General features: G+C 44.7%; 1 protein-coding gene across 4 annotated transcripts; it reads left to right on the top strand.

The window, feature by feature from the left end:
* Nucleotides 1-1,596: 1,596 nt before the first annotated feature.
* Nucleotides 1,597-24,998, top strand: LOC107384971 (bone morphogenetic protein 7). 4 transcript variants are annotated; one of them, XM_070549535.1, is made up of 8 exons: nucleotides 1,597-1,655; nucleotides 5,534-5,609; nucleotides 19,045-19,234; nucleotides 22,965-23,113; nucleotides 23,344-23,550; nucleotides 23,632-23,705; nucleotides 23,785-23,895; nucleotides 23,979-24,998. In XM_070549535.1, exons 2-8 carry the CDS (start codon nucleotides 5,540-5,542, stop codon nucleotides 24,126-24,128), a joined length of 951 nt encoding a protein of 316 aa, XP_070405636.1. In that variant the 5' UTR covers nucleotides 1,597-1,655; nucleotides 5,534-5,539; the 3' UTR covers nucleotides 24,129-24,998. The 4 variants fall into 4 exon arrangements, with proteins under 4 accessions (XP_070405636.1, XP_015813997.1, XP_015813998.1 ...); XM_015958511.3 differs by lacking the exons at nucleotides 1,597-1,655; nucleotides 5,534-5,609 and adding an exon at nucleotides 12,806-13,511; XM_015958512.3 differs by lacking the exons at nucleotides 1,597-1,655; nucleotides 5,534-5,609 and adding an exon at nucleotides 12,806-13,511 and having other exon boundaries at nucleotides 19,117-19,234.
* Nucleotides 24,999-25,314: the final 316 nt, after the last annotated feature.

The raw sequence follows: 25,314 nt of genomic DNA on the forward strand, positions 1-25,314 counted from the left end.
CCCTAGGGTGGCCGGGCTCAGCCTTAGAGATAGGGTGAGGAGCTCGGACATCCGGAAGGGACTCGGAGTAGAACCGCTGCTCCTCTGGATCGATAGGAGCCAGTTGAGGTGGCTTGGGCATCTGGTCAGGATGCCTCCTGGACGCCTCCCCGGGGAGGTGTTTCGGGCATGTCCTGCCGGCAGGAGGCCCCCGGGTCGACCCAGGACACGTTGGAGAGGTTACATCTCCAATCTGGTCCGGGAACGCCTTGGGGTCCTGCCGGAGGATCTGGTGGAGGTGGCCGGGGAGAGGACGGTCTGGAGCTCCCTAGTTGGGATGCTGCCCCCGCGACCTGGACCCGGACATGCGGAGGAAGACGACAACGTTGAAGTAATCCTGCATGTTTTTCAGGTAACAATAAAAGTGTTGGAAAAATGGGAGGGGATGAATCGATATGCAGCTGAGAAAGCCATGCTTCAGCAAATTCATTTGTACCGAAAATAAAATGGTTGTGAAATCAAGTGTTTCTTTGGTTTTATTGTCTTTCACTCAAAATAAATACCAACTAGCTAAATAGTTATCAGCTGTAGTAGTTAAATTCTGTTGCAATGAGCTGCTGTGATACACAGTAGGACAGTGTTGTGGATATTTAATAACTAATTTTTGTTGCTGGTGAGAGAGGAGTGTTGCTGAAATGTTTTTCACTGCTTCTGGGAGTCCTGTACTTTAGCAATTGGTGTAGGTCAAAAGTTCATCTTGGGCTTAACAATAAAACTGAATATTTAGCCAGTACTATTTTGTTTGCACATTTTGAAAAGTCTTAGTTTAACGTGTTCTCATTTTATCCATATGTTTTTTTAATTCACTTTACAGCCTTTTATTGTGTGTGTGTATATATACATATATGTGTGTGTGTGTGTGTATATATATATATATATATATATAATTTATATGTATGTATGTATGTGCTACTGTCATAAAAATTCCCTGTCTGAAGAACAAAGGGATTTAATATTCAATTTTCATGCAACGCAGGTAACAACATTACTTAAGTTTGCCAGTCCAGATCTGAAGAGAAAAAAAAATCCGAAATAAAAAGCTTTTTCCGGTAAGTTTTGTTTTTTAAAAAACTACTTCCAGTGAAAGTAATGACTTCTGGTTAAGGTAATGACCCACCGTGTAATTTTTCTCTTAAATGTGTACAAATCGAAGAGAAAAACGACACGGTATGGTTTTGACAAATCCAAACTACTTTTGTGCTTTGTCAATAAAGCGTATTCAAGAAAAAAAAACTACTTCCGGCAAAGGTAATGACCCGAAAAAACTACTTCCGGCAAAGGTAATGACTTCCGGCGAAGGTAATGACACTTGTTTTTCCGGATACGTCATTTCCTGTCACGGCAAAGACGCCAGCTGATGTCTGCAGCCAGATGCTCTTGGATTTTACCGTACAAAACTGTTATACTGTGATACAAATCGGGCACTAGGACCATGCGGAGGCAGCCGCCTCAAGCTGAAGGCTATTTTCCCTTAGACATGCCTACAAGCTCACTGATTGGCTCTGCCGCATCATACTAACGTGTGATTGGTTGTCCTTGCTGTCACTCTACCTTGTAGCCATGGAGACGACAGACCGGCGTTTTCCCTGCGGACAGGACTCTGCGTTCATCTACCTGTACAAGTTTTTTTTTCTGCCTGCTTCAAGTCAGCTGGATAGATTTTAATATTTGAGCTTTTGTTTACGTGCGTTTGAGTCCATGGTTAGTGTGTGTGGAGCAGAGTCAGGTAGCTGCATGTCTGGGACAGAAAATGAGACACGAGAGAGACTTCTCCTGAAGAGTTGCAGAAACTCAAAGAATCACGGATGTGTCTCACTCTAGATTCTCCGGGTCATAACTTCTGAATTACTAAACGAATAAAAATACTTCAAACGGGGTCTAAAAGTACATAAAACGAGCTTTCCAACGAGGTATTACATGATGTTATTCTTGTTACTCCAAAAATCGCTATTAGAAGGAAACCAGCTTTGCAGCATCACAGAAAGAAACGGAGGAACCGCGACGGGAGAGCGAGAACCGAAAAGAGATGATCTGATCATCTTCATCAGCAGCTTTTATAAAGTTATGGAAACGTCACAAATAAAATCCACCTGGTTGGTCAGGTGTCCCAGAAGGCTGTTTCTGTAGATGGTGACATGAGGAGGGACAGATTAAAGTCACACTGGTTTTTATTTGAACACTCAGCTGTTTACTAAATGATTCAGCTTCATTCCAGCATTATTTATACGTACAATAAATATCTATTTAGTTGAAAATATAATGTTATCAGTGCAGAATTTTATTAGTTTACTTTTTGTAATGAAATGTTTAGATTTAACCTTTTATCTGGCATATTGATCTTCGTAATGCTGGTAGAAATGCAGCTACAGTTGTGAAGTAGCCCATGAGTGTTATTTTATGATACCTAGTATTTATTTTACTGTATCCCGTTCTCTGGACCAGAGCGTAGACCTGTGGTCACAGACAGGCTGCAGTCATTAAACTGGTTAACGTGAGGTCAGGGGTCACACTTTTTTCTGAGTGTTTGCAGTTCTGAGTTTAAATACCAGTAGTTCTTTTGACATAGTTTGCTCAAGTCATTTTGAAGTTCCTGTTTAGTAATAAATGTAAAGAAAATTCAAATCAGTTTTTTTTCATTTAAGTTGCAGTTTTACAGACTTTAATAAACATAAACACTAAATACAAACCAGACACTGAAAGCTGAGGTTGTTCTGAAAAAAGGAGCGGTTACAAACATTTTACACTTTTATTACAATTTTAAAGCCATAAAACAAAAAAAAATACTTGTTATATTTATGCTCATAAGAGGGTTAAATGTGATAAATTTTCCACCTCCCACAAAGAGATGGTAAAAGTGAATGTGAGCATAATTATATACGTTTTATTACTTTATTAAGTATTTTTTATTATTGAATATTACTCCATAGAGTTCAGATGAAGGCAACTGGACTTCTTTGGTTTCTTTAAAACATTTCACTTCTCCTCTGAGGAGCTTTGTCAGTTCTAACTGGAATATGGGAGAGTCAAGCTCATAAGCTGTAGCTGTCTGTTGTTATTTAAAGAGCAGAAACTACTCTGAGTACCCCACCTCTCCATCTCCTGATGAGTCGTTAGCCTCTATTGATGGTGAGTCATCGTGTTGATTAGATGCAGGAAGATGTGACCTAGACTGAAACTGAATGAGATTAAAAAAAAAGTTCTAATCTTTTAAACAACGCTGTTGGTCCTCTTGGTCCTTGTTCTGGTTTTCTTAAAGCCTGTGTTAAAAACCTTGGTGTGTTTTTAGATGGTTCTTTTAATCTTTACAGACAGGTGAGTGCAGTGGTCCAATCAGGTTTTTATCATCTAAGGCAGATAGCAAAGGTGAAGCCATACCTTCCTGCTGTCCTCGAACATGTCATCCACCTGTTCGGTCTTGCCGATTGGACTACTGCAACTCCCTGTATTCTGGCCTGGACCAGTCCTCCCCACACCGACTTCAGCTGGTCCAAAATGCAGCGGCTCGCTTGCTGACTGGAACCAGCAAGTGGGATCACATAACCCCGGTTCTGGCCTCTCTCCATTGGCTTCCTGTCTCTTACAGGATCCGCTTCAAAATTATACTTTTTGTTTTTAAATCCCTTCATGGCCTGGCCCCAGTTTACATCTCTGAGCTGCTGTCCGCTTACGTCCCTGCCAGAACCATGAGGTCCAGCTCTCAAGCTCTTTTAACAGTTCCAAAAACCCGCCACAAGACTCGCAGCGACAGAGCGTTCTCTGTGGTTGGTCCCAAACTGTGGAAAAAGCTACCTCTCAACATCAGGACCACACAGAATCTAGAGCATTTTAAATCCCTTCTTAAGACGCAATTTTTTGATTTGGCTTTTAATGCAGGTTGACTTGAGCATCTTAATAGTTTTTAACAGTTTTTATCATAGATTGTGACTGTTGTGTGCTCATCTTATTTTAGGTTTTTATTGTTGATTTGTTGTATCTTGATTTGTTTTACCTTGTACAGCGCTGTGGTGGAGCTTTGCTGCTATAAATGCACTCTGTAAGTAAAAATTGACCTTGACCTTGACCTTGACCAAAGCTGCATTATTTGTTCTGGAAAGGTGAAATCTAAGCCCCGCCCCTATTTAAAGTGGGGTTTTCACGTTTTGACATAGATAGCTTATTTTACTCCTCTCTCAAATCATCTATCTTCTCTGTTCAGAATGTGGACTTTGTCATCGTCAAAGGTGTGTCCCTTGTCCTTCAGGTGAAGGTGGACTGCAGAGTTCTGACCTGAAGAGGCGGCTCTCCTGTGTTGTGTTATGTTCTTGTGTACTTGTTGTTTAGTTTCTCTAATGTAAACATCTGGACAGTGCTCCTACACTGGACTGCATAAACGACCCCACTGAGCTTCTGTTTGGGTATTTTGTCTTCTGGATGGACCAGGTTCTGTCTGAGGGTGCTGTTGGGTTAAAGTTTACCGGGATGTTGTGTTTGGAGAAGATTCTTCTAAGTTTCTCTGAGACTCCTGCCACGTATGTGATGATGGTGCCTTTGTGTAAAGGGTGTTGTTGTTAGGTTGGTAGCAGAGCTCTCATGTTTAGTGTTAAGTTCAGTGAGAACATGGAATGGGATCAAGAATTTTCTACTGACAGGAAAAAGATCTCAGCTAACGTAGCTGTAGATCACACTGGATAAGTATCTGTGGTTGCATTTATTTTACATTTATTTTACTACCTCTTACTAGAGCTGTCTTTAGTAAGCACAAAATATGTTTGGTTGTACACCTGTGCAATAGCAATAAAGTATCTTGATTCCTGTTAAATGTACTTCCTGAATGAGTGACCTTTACAGGCTAAAATAACAAAATACAAATACAGACAGAAGGACAACTTCTTTCTTTTTTTATAATGCGTTGCATCACCACCTGGTATCAGAACAGGACTCAGTATTGGAAGATAATCAAAAATCAAACAACTTGGACTCGGATCAGGGGCAGAAATGTGGTTGTAACATCTCTAGATATAAGTCAGCTTTAAAAACTAAAACTATTATTTATGAACTAACATTAACACTAATGACACTAATTTATATATTTTTATTATGTTGTTTGAACCCAAGGGTCTCGTTATCTGAATTTTCTAACTTATTGGATTGCTCTATAAGTGCCCCTTTTTTTACTTTGAGCACACGCCCCGTCAAAGGTCCCTGCACGGCCCTGATCTCATTCATTTAGATTTAATTATGAATTATCGACAGGTAGCAGAAGAGCCGTCAGAGCTAGTGGTTTGTCCCTCTGCTTGCTCCAGGGAAGGCCTCAGCCTCTGCTTCATTCTAAAAATGTTACAGCCTAGAAGGCAGGGAGTAGCAGAGTCGCTCAACCACAGTTTTCTGGCCAAAAGCTCCTGCTAACCTCCGTTAGCTTCAATTAGCTCAGTTAGCTCATAGCTGCATTGGCTCAGAGTTGGATGGGTGTGAATAATCTGCCCCCACCCTCACAGCCCCATTTTTATATTTTCAGAAAGTAATGAGATGTGTGATGCGGCCAAGATGGCGGTGGTGGGACCCGCAGACTGGACTTCTTCAGAAACCTCCAGGTGATGGCGCAGAGGGTTTGTCCATCTTTTATAAACAGTCGATGTTGTGAACCAGGGCTGTTGCTAGCTATTTTGGTGCCCTAAGCACAAAGGCTTCGTGGTGCCCCCCCCCCCACACACACACACACACACATACACATACAGAAAAAACAACACAATAACACAGTATGTGCAAGCGCTTCGCCTTAAATTTTCTTTAATTTTCTTGTATGCACAAACTGCTTATTATTTTCCAAAAAATAGGATTGATATTTAGTGTGTGTGTGTGTGTGTGTGTGGGGGGGGGGGGGGGGGGGGGGGGGGGTCATTTTGCCTTGGCCCCCAAAATGTCTTGAAACGGCCCTGGGTGTGTGACTGAGTTTTGAAGGTGATCTGAATTGTATCAGATGTATAAATATTGCATGTGTAAAACTTATTACTGTATACAGGTAAAAACGTGTAGTGGAGATAAATCTACCTAAATTTTACTTTTCAACACTTTGTTTTGCTTTCTTGCTTTTATTGAACTATTTTCCTGTCCTGTCTCTCATCTTCCTGCGTCTCCTCTAAACTCTCCAGAAAAACTGCTGCCTGGATTCTTACTTTTTCACCTCATCAGTTACTTTTGAGCAGATCAAAGGGATTTCCTGACCGCAAAGTGGAGTGCGCGATTCGATACTGCGTCAGTGAGGTGAAATCACCGCAGTGCAGGCGATGAGCTCTGCAGTAGCAGAGCGCCAGGCACAAATAAGACAGAAAGTAGAGAACATGTGCGGACATGAACGATCGTGTGTTAATTATAGTTTTTTGGTTGCGCCACTTTGAGAATGGACCGCGCGCTGGACGCAGCAGCCTGGAGCGCTGCGCAACAACGCAGCGCTGTGTCGCTCTCTGTGCTCTCTGCTCAAAAGAGTCCATAAATGAAGTAATATGGGTAGAAAACATTTTTCCGGCTCCCCTGGATGTGTAGGATATACAGCTCCCCCATAATTCGATCCCTGCTTCTGGATGAAAAGCCGGACATTTTCATCAATATAAGAACCCCCAGTCCGGACGCCCGGACAGAGTGAAAAGTGGACACGGTCCATCTCCTTTCCTTTTTGTATTGTTTTCTCTCGTATTCATGCTGTTAACTTGCTTTGCACATCTTCTAATTGAAATCTGTCTTTATCATATATATTGTCAGGGTGCGCTGGTGAGTGGAGCGGAGGTGAGGATCCAAATGCAGGGGAGAAAGCAGGCAGGCAGACAAACTGGACAACTGAAAGAGTTTTAATGATTCACGCACGCAGGACATGGAAACAATGAAGCAACAAGAGACAAAGGACTGGAGGGGTTTAAATACAGGAGGGCTGTGAGCTTGGGTGATTGGGAAACAAGAGGCAGGTGGGAGCAATCAACAGGGACACAGGCTGAACCAAATGGAGGGACAGGACAGGGTGTGACAGTACCCCCCCCTCAAAGGGCGGCTTCCAGAAGCCCACAGGAACACCGAACAGGGCCAGAGGAGGGGGACCCGGATGGAGGGCCGAGAGGGACAGAGGGCCCGATGATCAGGAGGCAGGGACCAGCAGAGTCCGGGGGCCTGCACCCAGGGCAGAGGAGGCAATAACGATGACGGGCTCTTGGGGGCCTGCGCCTGGGGCAGAGGAGGAGGCGACGACGGGCTCTTGGGGGCCTGCGCCCGGGGCAGAGGAGGAGGCGACGACGGGCTCTTGGGGGCCGGCGTCTATGGCAGAGGAGCTCTGTAGACTGGGCCGGGGACAGAGTCTCTGCAGGCTGGGCCGGGGACAGAGTCTCTGCAGGCTGGGCCGGGGACAGAGTCTCTGCAGGCTGGGCCGGGGACAGAGTCTCTGCAGGCTGGGCCGGGGACAGAGTCTCTGCAGGCTGGGCCGGGGACATAGTCTCTGCAGGCTGGGCCGGGGACATAGTCTCTGCAGGCTGGGCCGGGGACATAGTCTCTGCAGGCTGGGCCGGGGCCAAAGCCCCTTGGACGGGCTGGACCGGAGACTCGTAGAAGAGCTGGACCGGATACGGTATGACCTCCAGAACCACCGTTGGCACTGGAGACGGTGGAGACGTCGGACTAGAGGGAGCGCCGACCTCTGGACAGGAGAGAGCGCCGACCTCTGGACAGGAGAGAGGACCGACCTCTGGACAGGAGAGAGTAGGGTTGTCACGGTAACCGGTATAGCAGTAAAACCCGGTAAAAAAGTTGACAATAAAAATAACCGTCCAGTTTTTAAAAAACTAAATTATCTCGGTGGGTTTACCGTGGCCGCGGTTTCAGCGCGGTGACCCTTACCAGCCACCGTCGCTTCAGCTGAAGTTCCCGCGGCGCGCACACGCACTTTTTAGTTTGCAACGGCACCAAAACTTTGAAGCTGAAATAATGGCCGAAGGAGGAGACGGCAGCGCCCAGGACATCCATCAGCCCTCAAAGAAGACTAAATCGGAAGTATGGGCATATTTTGGATTTCTGAAAAACGCTGAGGGACAGTTAAAAGAAGACTGCTATCCCGTTTGCAGAACGTGCAGGAAACAAGTGTCTGCAAAAAGCAGCAACACTTCGAATCTAATGGCACATCTGCGTGACCATCACCCACGTCTCCACAGCCAGTGCAAGGTAAGTTAACATTAACATTTTAGCTTAAATGCATGACGTGAGGACTTTTGGTTGAGGGAGAATGCAACGAGTCACTATATACTGCAGCCGCAGCGTCCTCTGCCAGCATTTAAACCGTGTCACGGACACCCCGTTGCTGGATGAAGCATCTTATTTGTTGATGATTAAGAGAAATATACAATTAGTTCCTTGTCATTGATTTGTTTACTTATTCAATGCCATTTATACTTGAACATTTGGATTTGATTACATAGTGTAGTAGTTATTTTAGTAATTTGTTTAAAGTGGCTGTTTGTTTTAAATACATATTTTTTTAAGGTTGACTTGTACAGTGCTCAAGTCAAGTGTGGACTGGAGTTTTAGATTTTCATTTTGATAAAGAAGAAAACAAGTATATGAGAAAACAAGTGGTGTTTCTTTGATTTGTTTACATATTGTTTATGTTTTGAATGTTTGGATTTGTATAATTTAAACCTGCACTGACTACTGTAACATGTTCCAGAAAAATAAGCTATTTGTTCCTTTACTTGTGAAAAGTTGCACTTTTGCTAAGGCTTTGTGTTATTTTAGGTTTAATAAACACTGTTAAACCTTTTCAAAACTATTTCAGTTTGTGTAGAACAGGACTTTCAATGCTTTCTGAACATATGCAACACCGTTTAAAAAAATACCGCGATAATACCGAAAACCGTGATAATTTTGGTCACAATAACCGTGAGGTTAAATTTTCATACCGTGACAACCCTAGGAGAGAGCGCCGACCTCTGGACAGGAGAGAGCGCCGACCTCTGGACAGGAGAGAGCGCAGACCTCTGGACAGGAGAGAGCGTCGACCTCTGGACAGGAGAGAGCGTCGACCTCTGGACTGGAGAGAGCATCCTCAGACGAGGCAACTTCAGACGAGCCGACTTCGGAGGAGGAGGTGACGTTATCGGACGAGCCGACGTCAGAGGCGGCGACTTCAGAGGCGACGTCGTCAGACGAGCCGACTTCAGACGAGCCGACTTGGGAGGCGACGTCGTCAGACGAGCCGACTTCAGACGAGTCGACTTGGGAGGCGACGTCGTCAGACGAGCCGACTTCAGACGAGCCGACTTGGGAGGCGACGTCGTCAGACGAGCCGACTTCAGACGAGCCGACTTGGGAGGCGACGTCGTCAGACGAGCCGACTTCAGACGAGCCGACTTGGGAGGCGACGTCGTCAGGGGAGGCGACGTCAGACGAGCCGACTTGGGAGGCGACGTCGTCAGGGGAGGCGACGTCAGACGAGCCGACTTGGGAGGCGACGTCGTCAGGGGAGGCGACGTCGTCAGACGAGCCGACTTGGGAGGCGACGTCGTCAGACGAGCCGACTTGGGAGGCGACGTCGTCAGACGAGCAGACTTGGGAGGCGACATCGTCAGACGAGCAGACTTGGGAGGCGACGTCGTCAGACGAGCAGACTTGGGAGGCGACGTCGTCAGACGAGCAGACTTGGGAGGCGACGTCGTCAGACGAGCAGACTTGGGAGGCGGCGACGTCATCAGACGAGCCGACTTCAGAGGAGACGTCATCAGACGAGCCGACTTCAGAGGAGACGTCATCAGACGAGCCGACTTCAGAGGAGACGTCATCAGACGAGCCGACTTCAGAGGAGACGTCATCAGACGAGCCGACTTCAGAGGAGACGTCATCATCAGGACAGGAACGGGCGTCGACTTCAGGACAGGAACGGGCGTCGACTTCTGGACAGGAACGGGCGTCGACTTCTGGACAGGAACGGGCGTCGACTTCTGGCCCGGGGGCGTCGACCCTTGAACTGGAGGAGGCGTTGACCCCCATCGACTTCTGGTCCGGGGGCGTCGATTCCTGGTCTGGAGGCGTCGACTTCTGGTCCATCGACTTCCGAACCGTCAACCCCTGGACCGTTGACCCCTGGACCGTCAACCTCTGGTCCGGAACCGGAACCATCTGCTTCGGGGTCAGAACCGTCTGCTTCTGGGCCGGAACCGGAACCGTCTGCTTCTGGGCCAGAACCGGAACCATCTGCTTCTGGGCCCGAACCTTCTGCTTCTGGGCCGGGACCGCCTGCTTCTGGACCGGTATCATCAGCTTCTGGGCTGGAGGCAGAGCTGCTGCAGGAGGAGCTGCCTGGCCAGGCTGGACCAGAGGCGGTGCGACCTCCGGGACCACCGCTGGAGCTGGCTGCGACAGAGCAGGTGGTGCTGAGAACTGTGAAAGCAGGGAGGACAGACCGTCCAGCTGATGCTCCTTAAGGCTGAGGGTCCAATGGAGCTGGGCCAGCTTAGCCCGGAGATCGGCGAGCTCCGCTGGGTGAACACCGGGCTCGCTAGTCTGGTCCTGAGATGAGGAGGATAGAGCGTCCAGGCGGGATTCCTGGAAGCTGATGAGCTGGCGGAACTGGCCAAGCTCCGCCTGGAGACTGACGAGCTCAGTCAGCTGGGCTGCGGCCAACGCTCCTCCCTCAGCAGATGACGGAGGCGCTGATTGGGTCGGAGCCGGAACTGCTGGTCTGGCCGGGGGCTTGTCCAAACTGCTGCGCAGAGCAGGGGCAGCGGCGGGCACACAGCTCCGTCCCGGAACACAGGACTGCGGGGGAGCCCGGCGTCTCTCCCCATGCCGTGGACCAACGCCGGGGGAGCACACAGCCAGACGGGTGCCCACGTAACTGGAGTGATCCGAACGCGTCTCTCGATCCGGTCTCTCATCAGGCGCTGGGAGGGTGGAGAGGAAGGCCGAGGGTGCACGCCGGCGCCATTGTCCGCGGCGAGGCGGAGCTGGAGCTGGAGAAGCCGGGTGGTGGCTTGGAGCGTGCCACTGGAGCAGGTACTCCCTCGGGAGAATCTCCCCGCTGGTTCCTTCAATTGGTTGCTTCATTCTGTCAGGGTGCGCTGGTGAGTGGAGCGGAGGTGAGGATCCAAATGCAGGGGAGAAAGCAGGCAGGCAGACAAACTGGACAACTGAAAGGGTTTTAATGATTCACGCACGCAGGACATGGAAACAATGAAGCAACAAGAGACAAAGGACTGGAGGGGTTTAAATACAGGAGGGCTGTGAGCTTGGGTGATTGGGAAACAAGAGGCAGGTGGGAGCAATCAACAGGGACACAGGCTGAACCAAATGGAGGGACAGGACAGGGTGTGACATATATATTATTTTTCATAAGCTTGCATTTGGTGCCCCTTCCCCGGCGGGGTGCCCTACGCGCTGTGCGTGGTGTGCGTGTGCGGAGCGCCGGCGCTGTTGTGAACTTCCTGAATGGTGTTAGTGTTTTCTCCAGCTGCTGCTCAAACCTAAATCCTGCATTCCAGGTTAAAGCTGCAACACCAAATTTGCCTCTTAACAATTTTCTAACATAGAAAAGCAATAAATATTTAGCAATAAACATTATCTCACATGTGTCTAAAAACCTCAACCAACAACACGTTTTGGACTGAAAACCGTTGGACCATTCAATTGTTGGTCTCACAGAACCGCTGGACTTCCCTGGGTCCTCCACTCATCACACACTCATGTATTTAGCAACAGAACACCACTGGTGTGAGAGATTCTCCGCTCAATAATACCAGAGAAGGAGAAACTGCCAGCTGCTACCACTCCAACTTTAGGACAAACTACCAGAGTCCTAAAAAGAAAAACACTGTTTGAAGTCACGGACAACAAAAGACGTTTGGTCCTTGAAAATGGTGTTTAGCGCGTTCCCGTTTACTCTGCAGGTTTCCAGTTCTGGCAGAAGTGTCTCAGGTAAGATACCTGAGGGGAGGGGTGAGCGTTCCATGACCATGTTTGTGTTACAAACCTAGCTTGTTCTGCAGATTTGCTACAGCAGCTTTAAATGGAGACTCTAAATTGTCCCCAGGTGTGAGTCAACGGTCTGTCTCTTTGTGTCCAAGCAACAGACTGAAGACTTGTTGGGACAGCAGTAGCTCAGGAGGTTGAGCGGGTTGTCCAATAATCAGAAGGTTGCAGGTTCGATCCCGGCTCCAGACAGAGAATTCTGCTGTTGTGTCCTTGGGCAAGACACTTAACCCACCTTGCCTGCTGGTGGTGGTCGGCAGCCTCGCCTCTGTCAATGCGCCCCAGGGCAGCTGTGGCTACATCGTAGCTCATCACCATCAGTGTGTGAATGTGTGTGACTAGATGAATGATACATTGTAGTGTAAAGCGCTTTAGTCCTTACTCTGAGAGGCGCTATACAAGTGCAGGGCATTTATCATTTGTTCAGGGTGTCCCCCAGCTCTAAGCCATGTGGCTGCTGGAGTCAGACACCATCTCTCAGATACCCTACTCAGGAATAAGCTGCATGAAAAAAAAATCAATTATAAAACTTTTAATGACGTAAAAGTATTGATGTTATTCTTTTCTAGAATTCAAACTTCTTGAAGCTCAGTTTAGGTACTTAGGAACAACCTTCAACCCCTGTGTGTGTGTGTGTGTGTGTGTGTGTGTGTGTGTGTGTGTGTGTGTGTGTGTGTGTGTGTGTGTGTGTGTGTGTGTGTGTGTGTGTGTGTGTGTTTGTTTCGGGGGGGGGGGGGTGTGTTTGTGTGCATGTGTCGGGTGGTGTGTGTGTTGGCGTGTCCCATCATGTATGTGCTCTCTGTGTGTGTGTGTGTGTGTGTGTGTGTGTGTGTGTGTGTGTGTGTGTGTGTGTGTGTGTGTGTGTGTGTGTGTGTGTGTGTGTGTGTGTGTGTGTGTGTGTGTGTGTTGGCATGTCCCATCATGTATGTGCTCTAATCAGTAGTCAGGTTGGGATTGTGGTCCCAGCACAATAGACCCTGCTGCGCCTCAAGAGAGACAGCAGCGAGTCATGAATGAATGAAAACCACCAATGTTTACCGGAGGCGTGTTCATGAAAGAAGCGCACCTCCAGGGTCATCGACACTCAGTTGGAGCCGCGCGTAAAATCTAGAGAAAGAAAATGTTGTCAAGCGTGGTGGCTCCGATTGCGCTCCTCCAGATGTGGGTTTTGTGCGCGTTGGCCTTCTCCAACGTCTCACTGGACAACGAGGTGCGCTCCAGCTTCCTTCAGAGGCGACTGAGGAACCTGGAGCGCAGGGAGATCCAGCGGGAAATCCTCTCCATCCTGGGGTTGCCGCAGCGCCCGCGACCGCTCACCAAGCAGCCCGCTGCTCCGGTGTTCATGCTGGATCTGTACCACACCGTCTCCACGGACGCGGAGCCGCCCGGACACTCCTATTACAAGCCGGTGTTACAGACCCCGGTCTCGGCTGTGGTGTCCCTGCAGGACAGCCACTTCCTGGAAGACGCGGACACCGTGATGAGCTTTGCCAACCTCAGTAAGTTTCGTCTTGCTCATGTTCTGCAAATGAAAAAGAAACTCATCAAATGATGATGAGCGGGAGAAAGCATGAAAGTGGGAATTTTTTGGAGATAACTGAGGAACTAGAGATCTTAAGGAGAACTTTACTAATGCAGATGGTGGGCAGAAGCAGCAGTTAGTGTGAAAACCCCTAATTAAATGCAAACATCGGTTGTGCACTTCCAGAAATCTAATTCAACTCCAAAGTCAGATACGCAGAGAGGTGTTCTCAATTCCACCAGCAAATTATCCAATCAGGTGGAGTTTATCAGATAACCCAGAGTAAAGCCTACATCTTCAATCAAACAGAATAGCCAAGCAAAACAGGAACCAGGATAAAAACCTCAGAGGGACAAATACAGAGACAGGTGAGATGATCAGGTAATGATGTCCTCAGAGCTGCAGGAGACTTTGAAAGAGTGCTAATCTTTCAGATTTGACTGAATTAAAAATTGCCATTCTGTCTTTGTGAAAAGTCACAAAGTCAGATTATTGTGACTTTTCGGGTCCCTTTGGTCACAACAGGTCATGCATTATGCATTTGCAGTGGAGCTGTAAATGTTATGACAACATGCTTGTATCTGATTTCCTTGACATTCATTTAAAGCTCCTGGGAGGGGGGCTTTGTTTGGTAAAACCAGGAACTGAAAAGGCCCTTCTGGACCCCCCGGGGAGGCAGAGACATGACCAGGACAGACATGTTGTTGCTGCAGTGACATTTGCAGGTGCATTCTTATTTGTCTTCATGGCTGCAGCATGATGATGGTTGGGGACAACAGAGGCTCTAACACCAGGTGATATTTTGTTTTCGTTGCGTTCAGAGCCTTGCTGCGTGAGTTTGTTTCCTGTCTTTTATTTTAACTCGCTGGGATTTATCTGAAATCTGCAGCATTTCTGAGCATTTGGACTTTTTCCCTTCCAGTCAGCACGTAAACCTGCTGTTAATATGAAACATTTGGACTCTGTCAGAACATCTCATGTCACGTTGCCGCTCGTGAACTTTTCACCAACAGCCTTAATGAGAACTGGAAGCACGTTTTTAAAAATCAGAGGCAGATTTATGTGGTTTCATATTTGAGAAGTTTGAATACACAGAGGAGGAGAAAAAAGACCCAGAGTGTGTGCGCTCTTCCTCTTTCATCCCCACAATGGCTCACTGTGACTGGCAGAATTTTTCTGTTTTTATTTTTTCAGGGGTGTTGCTTCCACTTTTTGCCAGAGCGACTTTTTCTTGGTGGTCTTCTAACAATCGTGTCAAGACCAAACCGGACTGTAGCCTTTCCCTTCCGAGGACCACAGCTTCCACACTTGTTGGGTTTCATTTGACTGTTTTACTGAAAATAACTCTTGAGAAGCTTGAAGTCTGGCATCAAAGTGACTCTGAGACCTTGGACAGGAAGAGGAGTTACCTGCACCATCAGTTGCCAGTGTCTCATTAGGGTCCCCATCGTGGTGACCGTGGCAACTATCAAACTGATAACTGTGCACCTGTGAAACACAAACACACTTTTGTATCATATCTAAAATAAAAGCATCTAAAACATTTAAAAGCATTTAAGAAATTAATCAGAAACCTATTAAAATGTAGGCGGGACCAGCAGACAAGCAGCAACCGCCCCTTACCGCCTGTCAGTGTGAATAAAAGCCAGTGAATAAAAGTGTGTCTTCAGCTGGCTCTTAAAGGTCTTGGCCCCAACACTGAAACAGCACAACTCCGTGTTGATCTGTGTCTGTGCTTGGGCACCACCAACAATCCCTGCTCCGACGCCTGAAGGGACCTCGATGGGATGTAAAGGTGAATCATTCAGGTGAAAATGTTACTGAAAAGGTTTCCAAAAATCATAAAACTTACATTGCAAATGTGTAAAAGTCACAAAAGATCTGAAAATGTCAACTCAGTCATGCAAATGTCCAGATCAAACTCTGAATACTGCTAAGTCCGTGTGAGGCGTACAACTCCAAATGACCATCATTTCTGTTTGGTGTGGAAATTGAATTTCTTCTTCACCAAAAGTCACGGCGTACTATTCCAGATCAAACTGCATATTTATTTTTATGAGATTTTTTTTTAAAGCTGCAGGAGGAAATCTGCCTCAATGATCTTACGGTAGAGGGAGGGGCGATGTCATTGAAGAACAGAGGAATTTTTACATTTTGTGCCAAAGAAGAAAGAAAAGGGCTCTTCTTTTCTAAACCGATGATGCTGGAAAATCTCATTATCCCGCTTCTTTAGCCGCGCTTTCACGTGCAAAATAATTGCTGCTTTTGCCCTCTTCCATTTTATTTGTTTTGCTTTATTATTGTCGAGCTTGCCAGAACATTCAGATCGTCTCAGAGTTGTACTGACCTTAACAGAAACCAATCAGTTACGTTTTCACAATGACACAATTCAACAGCGGTGGCGTTTTGTGTTTTTAGTAACACAGCTTCTGACCCCCCACGTAGACCTTCTGGAAAAGAAACATTTACTATAAAACTGCTATAGGTTAATGAAAGCTGTGTGGTTGTGTGGCCCTGCAGCATCAGGAGCAGTCCTGAGTGTTGAAACTTCTCCCAGAGGGAAGTTTGCATATCTGAGGTCTGATCTCTGCAGCTAATGGTCCCTAACATAAACACTCCAAGTCCTTACAAGCAATTATTGCTTTCATAAAATCAGCCCTCGCTCTCTTCCAGCATTTAATTGCGGTCAAACAAATGACTTGCAGGGTCCAGAATGCAATGCTCTCAATGCTAGGGGCATGTGTGTGTGTTTATGTCGTTAAAAGTGTTTTTAGAGAACTGTGAGTCATTGTGCTTAAAGCTCCGTGGTGCCATAAAAACTTTCTGCATGTTAGCGTCAGGGCCCGTGAAGATGGGTGGCTATGCTCTGAAACATTTGTGATCTGTCGGGGTGATGTGGTGTGTGTGTGTGTGTGTGTGTGTGTGTGTGTGTGTGTGTGTGTGTGTGTGTGTGTGTGTGTGCACGCTAACAGGTTGGGTTTAAGGTGGCTAGTCAATGCACCTCTATGGGGTGCCGATTGTAACAGTATTATACTGAAAATGTATCTGTAACATTTTGCCACACACAGCATTCAATCTAAATATAGTTAAACCTAAATGTTAAACATCAATTAGAAATATTTAAACGTCTGTCTGAGTCGTTAAAATCATAGCTAAATATATCAGATTACATCAACATTTTGAAATCTTAACACGGAAGTTTTAAACCCAACTTTATGCTGAAACGTTTTTCAAATTATGATTTATTTTTATTGTGCTTGTGGAACACATTATTTTGATCTTGAAAGGTGCCATACAAAACAAAAAAATTTACTTTTACATGTGAATTCAGATTAAAAGTATGATACAGAGATCTCCCGTCCAAGGTCTCAGAGTCACTTTGATGGCATTTGTGTATAGAGCTCTGGACGTCACGTGACTCTCAGAGAGTAGACGCCATGTTGGCAGGCAAAAGTAAACAAAATTAACGGGATCGGCTTGGATTTTACTCCATCAGAGTTTACTTCACACTTTAGAACCAAAGAAATCATTTTATGTAGTCAGAAATTAAATAGACTAAACATCTCCGACCCTTACCACGCCCCTAAGATACTTTTTAAAACGCCAGAAGCTGTCGGAGCGGACCTCTTACTGAATTTGAGATATCCTGACATTTATAATTTCCTTGTTTATTTTCCTTCGTCCTACCCCGGAGCATCGCTAAGAGCATATAAAAGCCTGGAGGGATACAAATGGACTCAATCAGGGTTTGTTGTCAGTATCCAGATCTGGATTCTTCCTGCAAAGGACAACGCTGTTGTCACTGGGAGGGTAAGTGGAGATTTTTGTAACAAAAACAGCCTTGCAACACCGTCTGTGTGATCTGACAATTGATCAACCATTGCTTAAAAATGAAATACAGCTTAGCCGGTTAATTGCTGTCATCATAAAACACGTAAACGGCAGCACGCAGAACTCACGAGGCAACGTTTTACGTGATATTTACTTGTTGATAGGAGTAATAAGACAGAAAAAGCCACGCCAAAATAAGTTTAGGAAGCCCACCAAGAATCGTAATAAAAGCATTTAAAATAAACACCATACACAGTTGAGGAAACGTTGGTTTAAGTACCTGATATGAAGTGGTTGCTGTGTAAGCGAAAACCTTTACTCTCGGGATCCCACAGTTTCATTTCAGCCCGATCACTAGCACGTTTCATTGCGATGATCCAACGTTTGCGGCACTCCGGATCTTGGGGAATTCTGCAACAGACTCTACCCTTATCTCGTTCGCGTCTGTTCTGGCATCCTGGGGCACAACAGGAATCTACCATATTTCCCGTTTGATTGAGTTTTCTGACAATAACAAATAGCCTAGCAGTGGGCTTCTGCCTGCCAAGATGGCGCCGTTCGATTTGAACTGTTGCATGCCGGGAGAAGTGACGTCAACTCCAGGAGCTCTATTCCTATACAGTAATCATGAGTTATTTATTGACGTGCCATGAAAATCTAGACAAAAACATTGATAAATGTTTTTACGAATTCCTAATCTTCCCATTAAAATGACTTTGTTAGGGAATCTTTTAATCATGGATTTATTCAGGTGGATATGTCACTTCTACAGAAGTCTAAATTTACAAAGTAGCAAATTATTTATTTAGAAAATGACACATTCATATTTGGATTTCAACATTTTAGTGTAAGTTGAAATATTTAATTTTGATTTTAAATAGTTAGGATTATATTTAATACTATTGCTTTTTGAATATTCATTTCTAAAATTATTTGAACTTTAAACATTTCTAAAACAAATAAAGTGAAATAGTGACTTAAAAAAAGTTCTAGTCCATTTTTATTGCCACATAAACTTTTGCAGCTGTTCTTTTTTATCACAATTTTTTTATGTCTTACTTTACAATCAGCTCCTCGTATGATGCTTCTTCTTGGAGCGAGCAAGTTGAGCAGCGCCACAAAAATGGACATCTGGACAGAAATATTTGAAGTTTTTTCAACCAAAAATTTTCTGAAAATTCTGAGCTCCCGGTGTCACCACCAGTTTCATGTTGGAGATCACAGGATGGTGATGCATTGCAACATTATCATGGAGCTGTTGTGGATGCAGACTCATAAAGACACTCATAAATGTGTGTATTTTTTATACTCTGTGTGTTTGCTTAAGTGCACTTGCTGCTGTGGTTTTGCAGGCTGTGCCCCTTACTGGCATTTTTTGTGGTCATCACATGTGTGCAGTTTGAAACAGTAGCCAATGTAAACCAGCCAGGAGCGTTTAAACTTTCATACGTTGCAGACTTGACTTAAATAATAAATAGATTTTTTTTTCTATTTCTAACAAAGTTATTAATCTGGGTGGCGGAACACACTTCTGATAAAAGCTACAGCTACTACAGTATTCTCAGATAATGCAGCAAGTTTGATAGATTTTTGTCATCTGAATTATCTTAGAAATGGTCTCTAAAAACGTCTCCTATTTCTGGGGTTGGATCAGTAACATCTTATCATCTTCCTTCTAGTTGATCGGGATCAGGATTTTCTGTTCCAGCCGCACTCACAAGAGTTTCAGTTTGATATTTCCCGTATTCCAGAGGGGGGAGCTATCACAGCAGCAGAGTTCAGGATCTACAAGGTTTTCATTCAGGAGCGGATCCAGAATGAAACCTTCAGAGTCTGCGTCTGTCAGGTCCTTCAGAAGACCTCAAACAGGTAAACATATCTTCCATACTGTGTCTTGTTTATTTTGATGCTCACCAAGTTTTTCTTTTGTTGATCTGACCCCTAATAATTTTCCAAGTCACTATCCAAGTCATGTGAATCCCTGCTTGTTTCCCTGCTTAGTGTGATTACTATCTAGACTGGTGTGGTTGAGCTGCGCACATTTTCCCCCATATGACATTTTATGTTTCGTGACTGTCAGCCCTGGTGCTGTTTTCACAGACGTTTGAGTTAATTGCAGAAACACCAACGTCTCGCTGAGCTGTTGACTCTGACACATTCAGAACCGATCTGTTCTCAGGAGACCTGCAATTTTATCGCACAGCCCACAGCTCACATACCCCAGACCCCCCGCTATGTCACGCTAACATTTACACATGTGGTTTTACGTCTGTGGGGTTTTCAGATCGTCTCAAGCTGTGTTTTGTTTGCCAACTTTGATTTTCCTTTCTCGCTGTTTTTGTATAATTACAACTTAACTGAGACTTCTTTTGTTTTGGGGTTGTTGCTTCATTTCCCACAAACAGACAAAGTCAACCGAAGTTAAAGTTTTCGTTGTTCAGATTTGTGTTGACATGGATGTAAAAGGAAATGTTTCTAACAAAGCTTCCATCTTTATCCTCTTAGCTGAAGGAATCAGTAAAAGCTAATGTAATAAAAAGGTGTTTGCTTCAGTAAACAAACAAAAATTACTGCTGACGAAAGGCAAAGATTGAGCTGTGGAAATTAACAATTAATATCTGCTGCAGAAAGCACTTTGGAAAAGCTCCATTTGGAGAAACAGATATGAGTGACAGGCTAATGGCTAGTTACACTGGAAACACCCAAAGGTGAATTTCTGCTGTCTTACCTGGGCTTTCAACCAGATACATAAGTGGCACAAAATGTTGTAGATACATTTTCCTTGCAAGCTCAAAGGTGCTTCCCTCTCCACCGGAAGCCTTTCAGACACAAATCACCAGCTGGTCCCATGAGGTCACAAAATCACCCGTGAGGTCGTGAGGTCAGAAAATCACCCATGAGATCACAAAATCACCCGTGAGGTCAGTTCATTAAGCCAATCAGTAAAAAGTTTCTTATATAAGGAACCCAGCAGGTTGCATCGAGTCACTGACTAGTGTCAAGAGTCTTTACAGCAATCTTCATACTAAGCAAGCATGCAGCGACAGTGGAGAGGAAAACTCCCTTTTAACAGGAAGAAGAAACCTGCAGAGGTTCCTGGCTCAGTATAAGCAGCCTTCTGCCATGACTCACACACACACACACACACACACACACACACACACACACACACACACACACACACACACACACACACACACACACACACACACACACACACACACACACACACACACACTGTTCCCATAGTTACATTGTGATTTCTCAGTAAATATTCTATTTGGCGAGAGATAAACTTTATTGTATTTATCCTGGTGAATCTATAATTAAACGGGTAAACTAGTAGTAGCACATTCAATGTTACAGAGTGTAAAATGTTATTATCAGGAGAGGGAGAATGTTTAAGTGGTTAGCAGCGGTGTGCTAGCCAATCAATGATGTGTTATGGGTAATGGTGTATTTTTTTTAGTTAAGAAGTGTTTTTTATATCACTTTTTACAGACACAAGTCATAAAGTGCTTCATAAACCAAGTTAATTTAAGCAACTGGAAAACTGCATGTGTCTTTTATTTTGAAAGTTACCAAATATTTACACTGCTCTAGTACTGGGCTTCCTGTCTGTTCCAATCTGAAGTGGTGAGCTTGATGCGTTCTGGAAGCGTGCATATAAATAGACCTGAAACATACATTTAGTGGAGCAACGCAAACAGCAGCCACTTATCTGAGCATCATTAGTAAACCTTTAGTAACACGTCACATTTGCAAATCTGCACGTGTGGCTAAAAATGCAGTCAGGGCAGAACTAACCTTCTCTAGGGTTGCAAATGGCCTTCGGGCCACAGTTTGGACACCCTTGGAATGTCTCTTCTGTTTGGGAAAAGAGAGCTCTAACCAGATTAGGGAGCTACCAGCATGTCACAGCAGGATCTGAGACTAAGTAGAATACTGCTTCTTTGCTCCTAAACTGTTCGTAGCAGCTTAATTTCACGCTATTAATGAAATTAAAATAGTTAACCAGGTATAAACCTCATGAAACTCCGAACATGCACTCAGAACTGCAGGTGGTACAGAACGCTAGCTCAGATGCTAATTTTAAACTGAAACCACGTTATTTAGGATTAAACCGATTAATGCAATAAATGTTTTACTGGATAACTTTAGGAACATTTTACTATTAAGAATTTATTTGTTTCTGTTTTTGTTTAATGGTAATTTGTACAAAGCTCCATTGGTCCTAACCCACTGCTGTTGCTGATTTTTGAGCATTATCCAATAAACTTAACAAAGCACAGCAAACAAACAAGTTAGTGTGTCAATTTTAGCAAAGATTCAAAGATTCTTTTCTACTAAAAATAGTTACTTTCATTAATTTGTTGTGCTTCGTGTATTACTGAGTAGGTAAAATAATAAAAGAAAATTCACAGCAAAATCATTTTAACCCTCTCAGGCTCAAAATGAGTTTTGATAAAAGGACGAACAACTAAGTCCTTCAGGGGTACTTCTGAGTTAAAAGATCCTCATGAAACATGGATGTGGTGTAACCAGGTAGGTAGGTTTTAACGTTGCAAATCTGCAACGCCTGCCTCCAGAGGGTTAAGAAGTATTTAAAAGTCTTTTGTCTCTTTACTAATTTCAAAGTCAAAACAACTGATTTAACCTTAATTTTTTACATCGTAAATAAAGTTTAGAAAAGACACGTATTAGGTTCCGATGGTTCAGGGGCTCTGATTTCTGGTTTAAACTCTCAGCGTGAATCTTGAAAAGATTCATTTGCACACTAAAAGGAACCGTGTGGTGCCAGCAGCTCTGGATGCTGGTGTCTGATGTGGAGCAGCGAGGCTGACGACGGCGGTAAAGATAAGACCATTGTAATGCACAGGCCATAGACGATCAGGCAGCAGGGCCAGACGCAGAGGCCTTGGATGTCTAATGGGGCCATTGTTTTTAAATTCAGCTGCAAAAGGCAATGGGTGCTTCTTCAGAACTTCACAGCAGCATGAAGGGTCAGAGGATTAACCATCAGATAGAAAATACCTTTAGCAGAGATTTTTAAATTAATAAAAATGTGGTTTAATCAGCGTTAAACCTTTCAAATATGAGTCAGTTGTCCCACAAAACCTCTAATCTGTAATAAACTCAATGCTCAGAGAGGACTCAGTTTCATCTTCATTCCCACATTTGCTCAGTATTTCTCTTTCTGCTTATTGAAATTATTTTATAATTTTAAAATGGATCAAACATCGATCTAGAGTTCCCTGGAGCCCCAGACAGAAGTGGTGCAAAGATCCAAAGCAAGATAAAACAATCTGCTGTAATAATACTTTATCAAGACCACGCATTTGGAGCTGACCAAACGTTTCATCCATTTACCCACCAGACAAATATTTCCCTGAACATTCCTCATTCATTTTTATTCTGCTCAGACTTTTCAAAGTGACATTTACGTTCCCTCTTCACAAACACAAGTAACCCATCACGGTGGAGACTTGGTTGGTGTGTAAAACTGCTTTAGTGATCAGTCCAACATGCATATATCCCTAAATGCTGCTTTGACACGCCTTGAAATTCACTGTGCCTGTTAACATTTGGTCCTCTCCAGTGAAGTGGGGATGTTGCTGCTGGACCAGCGAGACGTTTGGGCTTCAGAAGAAGGATGGCTGGTTTTTGACCTGACCGCTACCAGCACCCTCTGGCTGGTTCGGCCTGAGCAGAACCTGGGTCTGCGCCTGATCCTGGAGGACAGCCACGGTTAGCATCAACCACATGTTGAGCCCAGTTTTATGGTCTCTTCCTTGAGTTATTACTTATCATCCATCAGCTCTTGTAACATAAGTGATGAAAAAAAGCACATCTTAGCCTAATATCTGCTAAACAGATTTAGTTACAGCGGCTATGAATCTGAAGGCTCATCAACTGTAGAACTTTTAAGGACTTTGTGAGAGCTTCAGAGGTTTCTGTTTCTCTGGCTCCCTCTGCAGGCCAGAGGAGGAACCCCCGACTGGCTGGCCTGGTGACAGGCAGAGAACCAAATGACAAGCAGCCCTTTCTTGTCATCTTCTTCAAATCCAAAGAGGTGCGATTTAGAAGCACCCGATCAGCCCACGGCCAAAAGGGGCGCCAGTCGAATCGCTCCAAAGCGCAGAGGTCATCCCAGGATGCTCTGAGGTCAGCGGAGGCTGCAGCAGGTACCTAAAACTGTCGGCATCATCTCGACAAGTCCGGTAGGCTTACCAACTAATCTGCTGTGTGTGAATGATCTGTTTCAGATAACCTTCGGTTCTCTAAAGAGGGCTGCAATAAGCATGAGCTGTATGTCAGTTTTAGAGATTTGGGATGGCAGGTAAAATAAATTTCATTTAGTTGAATGTTTGTTCCAAAGTGACTTTTAACTGTTTTGTTCCTGGTTTTCCTCTGAAAAGGACTGGATTATTGCACCAGAAGGCTACGCTGCATATTACTGCGAGGGAGAGTGTGCGTTCCCTTTAAACTCGTACATGAATGCTACCAATCATGCTATCGTGCAAACTCTGGTAAGCCCCAAACAGTCCCTGGCACTTTCACTGCAGCCCCCACATTTCTTTGAAGAGTTCTCTGTACTTCCTTCTTCCTCCAGGTGCACTTTATCAACCCAGAGACGGTCCCTAAGCCCTGCTGCGCCCCCACGCAGCTCCATGGCATCTCGGTTCTGTACTTCGATGACAGTTCCAACGTCATCCTCAAAAAGTACCGGAACATGGTGGTCCGAGCCTGTGGCTGTCACTAGCTGCTCACTCTTTTGTTGTTACAGGAGTCATGCAAATCTGAAGAGACACTCTAAAGAAAAAGAAGAGAAGAAAATGTGCTTTAACCTGGGGTTGTGTTTTATGATCAGGAGCTAAACGGACCTAAACCACTACTGCAGCCCTGTACGGACTGGGGAAATCTGAGAAGATTTAGCATGGAGGTTAATCCACATGAATGTGTGGGATTATTCCTGGAATTAGCTGCTGGACTCAGATTTGTTTAGACTGATCTCGCTACAAGTGAGATCTTCAGGAGCACCGACACCTCCACAGCAGGGTCCCTACGCTGCAAACCCTCATTTGAGTTACTTTGTTCGATTTTTTAAACACGGATAAAGGTTAAATGGAACATGTGAGGCTTCAGCAGTGGATCATAGATGTGTGTTTTAGATATGTTTATTTTGTAGATGTAACGAGCTGAAGGCAGTATTTACAGTCACTCTTTATTCCTTACATGGTTGCATTTCAGACTAAAAAGTGAATTTATACTTGCATTCACCCACTTGTTATATAATATATTATGTGTTTCATTCAGGGGTTGATTTATTAAATTAATGCTGTGAAGCAAAAGAATCGTTGCATATAGGAACTGAATGAAGATCATGTTAATGGAGCTCACATATGACATTGGAAGCAGCTTGTATTGTAGACCTTTACGTCCAACGTCTCTAAACATGTTCACACAGTCATAGAGCCGCGGGGAAAGTATATCAAATTGTGAGATTTTTTTCCTTCCCATTATTTTTATTCTTTTTTCAATTTTTGAAAAATGTGGGAAATTTTTGAATTTGAGGAGAAAAAGAATGTTTTGAAGAAAGATTTCAAATTGAAAGTTTTCTTTAAGCCCAAAGTGTTCTCGTGTGTGTGTGTGTGTGTGTGTGTGTGTGTGTGTGTGTATGTGTGTGTGTGTGTGTGTGTGTGTGTGTGTGTGTGCGTGCGTGCGTGCGTGTGTGTGTGTGTGTTTGGGGGGTGCTGTGTGGTAGTTGGTGGCTTATCGCCTTCACCAGCCTTCCTTCCTGCTCATAGTCCTTTGCACCAAGACACCCCTCTCTTATCAATTAGCTGCCCGCTGCACTGGTATCAGATTTATATTCTGCTACAAAAATGCCATAAACTGAATTTCCTACTTTATTATGACTTGTTTTTCAACAATATTAGCTAAAAATG

The sequence above is a fragment of the Nothobranchius furzeri genome, chromosome 3 (genome assembly GCF_043380555.1).
Source record: "Nothobranchius furzeri strain GRZ-AD chromosome 3, NfurGRZ-RIMD1, whole genome shotgun sequence".
NCBI classification, from domain to species: domain Eukaryota; kingdom Metazoa; phylum Chordata; class Actinopteri; order Cyprinodontiformes; family Nothobranchiidae; genus Nothobranchius; species Nothobranchius furzeri.